At 52.7% G+C, this 5514-nt stretch overlaps 1 protein-coding gene across 2 annotated transcripts; it reads left to right on the top strand.

Annotated features, from left to right (window-relative positions):
• Positions 1-411: 411 nt before the first annotated feature.
• DMRT2 (doublesex and mab-3 related transcription factor 2) lies at positions 412-4992 on the top strand. Of its 2 annotated transcripts, none has more exons than XM_075019689.1 (4): positions 412-676; positions 1265-1636; positions 1716-1818; positions 3576-4992. In XM_075019689.1, exons 2-4 carry the CDS (start codon positions 1283-1285, stop codon positions 4598-4600), a joined length of 1482 nt encoding a protein of 493 aa, XP_074875790.1. In that variant the 5' UTR covers positions 412-676; positions 1265-1282; the 3' UTR covers positions 4601-4992. The 2 variants fall into 2 exon arrangements, with proteins under 2 accessions (XP_074875790.1, XP_074875791.1); XM_075019690.1 differs by having other exon boundaries at positions 2827-3625.
• The last annotated feature ends 522 nt before the right edge of the window (positions 4993-5514 follow it).

Raw genomic sequence — 5514 nt, forward strand, 5'->3', positions numbered from 1 at the left:
AACGACCGCAAACGAGAAACGCGGTGCCTGTTTCAGCCTTTTAAACCCGCGCCCCCGTCCCGCTCCCCGGTGAGGGGGACGCCGTTCGCCCGCCGAGCTGGTTTCTTAGCTGTCAACGTCAGGCGCGTTCCCGTCTTTTCTCCCTTTCTTTCCTTTTTTTTTTTGCCCTAAAATTTGCCGCCCCGGCGCCCGCCCGCACCCACGAGCGAGCGGCTGGCGGTTGGCACGCGCGCGGGCTGGCGTCGGCGGCGGGGGGGCGCGGGCGGGGGGAGGCGGGGCGGCGGCCTCGCGGGCCAATCAGAGCGGCGGCCGCGCGGCGCGGGCCCAATGGGCGGCGCGGGCGGCGGCGGCCGGCGCTGATAACGCGGCGGGGCCGGGGCGGCGGGCACTGTGCCGCGGGGCGGGCGCGGCGTGGGCGCGGCGGGTACCGGCCCCGGCGCCGCCAGAGCGCACCCACAGCCACGCGCGGAACGGCCCGGCCCGGCCCGGCCCGGTCCGCCGCACTTGAGACGCAGCGACCCCCCCCCCTGCCCTCGACGGCGCGGCGCCCCGGCTGTCGGGCAGCCTTGCACCCTCAGGTGCGGAGATCGGGAGTCCCCTGCCTCCGGCTGGGCTTGGGCAGCGGCGGCCCTGCGAGCTGCCCGCACCGCCAGCCGGCCTCGGGCGCTGGGCTCGGGTAAGCGCCGAGTGCGGGAGGAAGGACGGGGAGGTCGGGTGGGAGGAGGTGGGGGTCCGAGGACGCGGCTTCCGCGGCGCGGGGAGCTCCGGGAGCCCGCGCAGCCCCTGGCCGCTGGAGCGGACCGCGGCGGCGTGTGAAGCCCAGGTGTTCCCGACCTGTCCGTCCCCGAAGTCTGAACGCGGCGGGCAGGAGGCTTGTCAGGGTCCTGAAATAAACAGGTCCCGCTGAGGACCCGACAGCCCCGCGGCGCCGGGCATAGCCATGCGGCAGTGCTGCCCGCACCCTCCGCCGCTGGGGACGCCGTCCTGCCGGCGGCGGGCGAGCGCGGGGGGGGGGGGGCGGGAAGCGTCCCTCGGGTCTAAGCTGAGCCCGGCGTGGGGCACGGGGAAGAGACCCGAGCGGAGGGCAAGGGGGGGAGATGACATCCCGAGGCGGCTCCGCCGCGACCTGCCGACCGGGGCGCATCGCGGCGGGGCTGCCGGCGGGCCGGGCGGCGGCGGGCACCTCGGAAGCCGGGTGTGCCCCGGCTGCCGTCCCGCCGCGGGGGCGGGCGGGCGGGCGGGCGGCCTGACCCCTCTCTTGCAGCGGCGCTGCCGAGGAGCCATGGCCGAAGGACGCGCCGCCGCCGACTGGGAGATCGACGTGGAGAGCGTGGAGGGGGAGGCGGGCGAGGCGGCCGGCGCGCCGCGCAGCAGCGCCGTCCCGGAGAGGGAAGAGGAGGAGGAGGAAGGCGAGGAGGCGGCGGCGGCGGCTGCCCCGCGGCGGGGCGAGCCGCGGAAGCTGAGCCGCACGCCCAAGTGCGCCCGGTGCCGCAACCACGGCGTGGTGTCGTGCCTGAAGGGACACAAGCGGTTCTGCCGCTGGCGCGACTGCCAGTGCGCCAACTGCCTGCTGGTGGTGGAGCGGCAGCGCGTCATGGCCGCCCAGGTGGCACTCCGACGGCAGCAGGCCACCGAGGTGAGAGGGGACGGGACGGGACGGGACGGGACCGGGCGGGCGGCCCCCGGGCTGACGGCACCGCCCGTCTCTCTCCTAGGACAAGAAGGGGCTGGCGGGGAAGCAGGCGAGCCTGGAGCGCAAAGCCGTCTACCAGAGGCACGTCCGGACGCCCAGCCTCCTGGCCAAGAGCATCCTGGAAGGTAAGGGCGTCCCCCGCCCCTCCACGGCTTGCCCCCCGTCCCGCAGCCCCGCCCGGCGGCGCGGAAGCCCCGCTCTGCCCCAGGAAATCCCGAACCTCCCGTCCGAGGCGCGGCTGCTGGCGGACACGCGTGAAACGCGGCTTACTTTCGCGAAATAAACGCGGGGCGGCGGAGGCTTCGAGGGCACCGGCAACCCGCGCCCGAACGGGAGCGGGTTGCCGGGTGCCCTCGGAGCCGGAGCCTCCCCTCCCCTCCCGGCGGCTCCAGCCCTTCGTGGCTGCAATCGATGTGGCAGAATTTCAGCCCCAAATAATGCTTGAAATGCTAGCAACGGTAATTTGAAATTTGAGAGTTACTGTTACAAGCTGACATTCTTTTTACATGACTACCCAGCAGCGTTTTCGCGGTGCAGGGCAATTTATTCGCGGGTGTTTTTATCAGCAAATGAGTAAATCAATTAGTTGGTTGGGTTTTGTGGTTTTTTTTGTTGTTGTTGTTGTTGTTGGTTTTTTGGTTTTGTTTTGGTTTCGGGTTTTTTGTTTGTTTGTTTTGTTTTTTTTGTTTTGTTTTTTCTTTTCTTTTGATCTGAACGCCTAACCCAGGAGCACCATTTGCGGCATTATCAATAGTAAGATATGCATAATAGGCTGCTCTTTTTTTTTTTTTTCCCCTGTCGAAAATATTAACTGTGGAGGAATGACATTTTAAAGATGGATATTTTAGTGAGAGGGTGTATTATTTGTTTCCCACTCCCTCTTCAGATCGTGCCCAAATTTATTTCTATGTCTGCTTTAATCACTTTCCAAACTGTTGCCCTATAAATCTCAAATCTATTTTTTTTTCCCCAGTAGAAAGCTCTTTTCTTTGCCTGTGCAAGCACAGTTAAAATTTTGTTCTGTTAGATACCTCTAATTTTCGTCTACAATTCACTCTTCTAAAAAAAAAAAATAAATCTCTCCTGTGTTCTTTCCTCTAATTTATCTTAACTTTCTTTTTCTTTTTCCCTAGTTCTCCTTGGAATTTTCTACCATCTTGTAGCAATGTGTACATAGTGATTCATCTTTAGAGAATAGAAAAGGCATCAGCTGTAGGTATAGATATCTTCCTTGACAATGGGGAAACCCGTGTGAGAGGAATGGGAGTGAAAACAGGTAAAACCCTGTTCCCCTTACTCACATAAGGAGTTTCATTAATTTGATGGGATTACTTGTCTGGGTAGAGCAAACAGGATTGGACCCTATCAGTTATATTAAATGAATCCAGTTAGCCTGGTAATTGAATATACTGGAGACTGGATTTCTATGTTTTATCAAAGTTCTCTTTTAGTTCAGAAGAAGCAAAGTATTTGAATACTTTTGTATTTGTTAAAAATGGATTGTTATCTCCTTAAGCTGCATGATGCAATACTAGTCATAACACACTGCAGGGTTTTGCCTTTGTTTTTCTTTGCTTAATCTGCTGTTTTAGAATTGCTTTTTAAACTTACTAATCAGCTAGCTTTGAAGAAGACTACAGGTGTCAGGGGAGCAGGGCTTGCTTATCTGAGTTGAGGAACTTGTACTGAACGTACCTAACAGCGCAGGGAGCTAAGTGTCTGTGGCACAGTGACTTCAGTAGGAGCCGACAGTGGCCAGGGTTTGTAGCAAGTGTTCGGCATCTGGCATGACTGGCTCCAAACGAAGGAGTTTGTAAAAACAAATACAGCTTTAATGTTTTTCTTATGTGGCTTCATTCCTAATGCTGCTTTGTTGTTTTAGGTTACCGTCCTATTCCGACAGACCCTTACCTGGGAGGGAATTCACCCTTGCCACCCCCTGTAAGTGACAGGATGAGAAAGAGGCGGGCTTTTGCTGATAAAGAGTTGGAGAACATTATGCTAGAGAGAGAGTATAAAGAGAGAGAGATGATGGAAGCTACACAAGCAGCTGCCCTTTTTCTCCCTAATCGCATGGTGCATGGAGCTGAATACAACTCATATAAAACAGCCTTTAACACTAGTCAAGTTGATACTCCGAACAAGGAGTTTTGCAATTTTTTACCGACCTGCCTTGATCTAACCATGCAGTGTTCAGGATCCAGCAACATGGAATTAATTTCTTCAAATGTCAGTGTAGCTACTACCTACAGGCAGTATCCCCTGTCTTCTAGGTTCTTAGTGTGGCCAAAATGTGGCCCCATTAGTGATGCTCTCCTCTACCAGCAATGCCTGTTAAATGCTACTACTGTCCAAGCTCTCAAACCTGGGGCAGGTTGGGATGCCAAGGTCTCACAAAGTCAGGACTGTCCAAACACTGAGCACAGCATCATGTCTCCAAAACTGGAAAATTCAGTCATTCTGACCCACACTCAAGGCATTCAGCAGTCGTGTAGTGAGATACCATGCCTTCCTCAGGAAGCTCGGGAGAGGTCAGCTTTCTCTCCTCCAAAAAGGACTTTCTGTCAGATTTCTGATAAGGATTCTCTGGCTCCTCAGGAACAGGTATTAAGCAAGATCAGCAAAGACAGTACCAAGCCCCCTCCACCACTCAAATACAATTCATTTCAGTCACTGTTCCAGCAAACGTTTCCTGACAGATCAGGAGCAGAGTTGAGAACATCATTTGTGAAAGAGTCTTTTGAAGATGCTTCTAAGAAATACAGAGAATGTGCCATTAAAGAGAACCAAAACCACAAGTTTACTATAGACAAATGTGCAAAAGACTTCTTTGGGCCTAAACAGTCCACAACAAAACTTTCAACAACTGAGCCACTGTCATTTTCAGTTGAATCCATTCTTAAATGACCTTCTTCTGCAGTTGCTAATGTCTCTCAAAGAATAAAATGAATAAACTATACCCTCAGTATAGAGAGCTTGTATGCTTTGTCTTCTGTAGAATTGCAACTGCCTGCCTTGTCTCTTAAAAGGTTTGTAAAGAGGAATTTCTGCTGTGAATGGTAATTCCTTCTTTTATCTCAAAATGATGTACATAAATATGCATGTTTTATGAAAAAACAAATATATTTAATTTTTTAAAATTGAAACTGCATGTACAGACTAAAATGTTGTTATTTTAAGCAGGACTTCAAACCATTCAATAAAATGAGATTACGTACAAGCATAGGCGTATTCCTGATCTCTGTTTTGTCTCTAGTATCTCACAGGCAAGTATTCCATACTTTCATAATATACTTACTCTTTTATCTACTATTATCAATATACTTACCAGTTATCTTGGTGGGGCAAGTGGTCATTTCTGCTTTGAACCTCCAGTAATTAAGAGAAGAGGTAACAATGGTGCATGTAGGCTAGTGTGAATTTGGAAGATCTTCATTGAGGTTTGGACCAGATTCCAAATGCCTTTCTTATTCTGAAGGGGAATGCGTACTAGTATAAAAGACTGTTTTATTCCACACTTCTCTATAAAAGCTTCTACTCCTAAAGCGGAAGAGTTACTGGATTGGATTTGAGGAGAATCGGTCTGGTAAGCTTTTGAATAAAAGTGTTTTTAAAAATCCAGTTTTTGAAAAAAAAGGTCTGCTTCTTTTTTTTTTAATTATTATTATTTTTTTATTTTATGTTCAGCTGACTTTACTCTGGATTTCCACTTCCTAGAATATTTTCCTTCTGAAAACATTCCACCTTTGACCAGCAAGAGCCTGAGATTCTTGTGTTGTGGTGATTGAAATGACCTTCAGACTGTAAAAATGATGCACAGA

This window comes from Buteo buteo, chromosome Z, assembly GCF_964188355.1.
Source record: "Buteo buteo chromosome Z, bButBut1.hap1.1, whole genome shotgun sequence".
NCBI classification, from domain to species: Eukaryota; Metazoa; Chordata; class Aves; order Accipitriformes; family Accipitridae; genus Buteo; species Buteo buteo.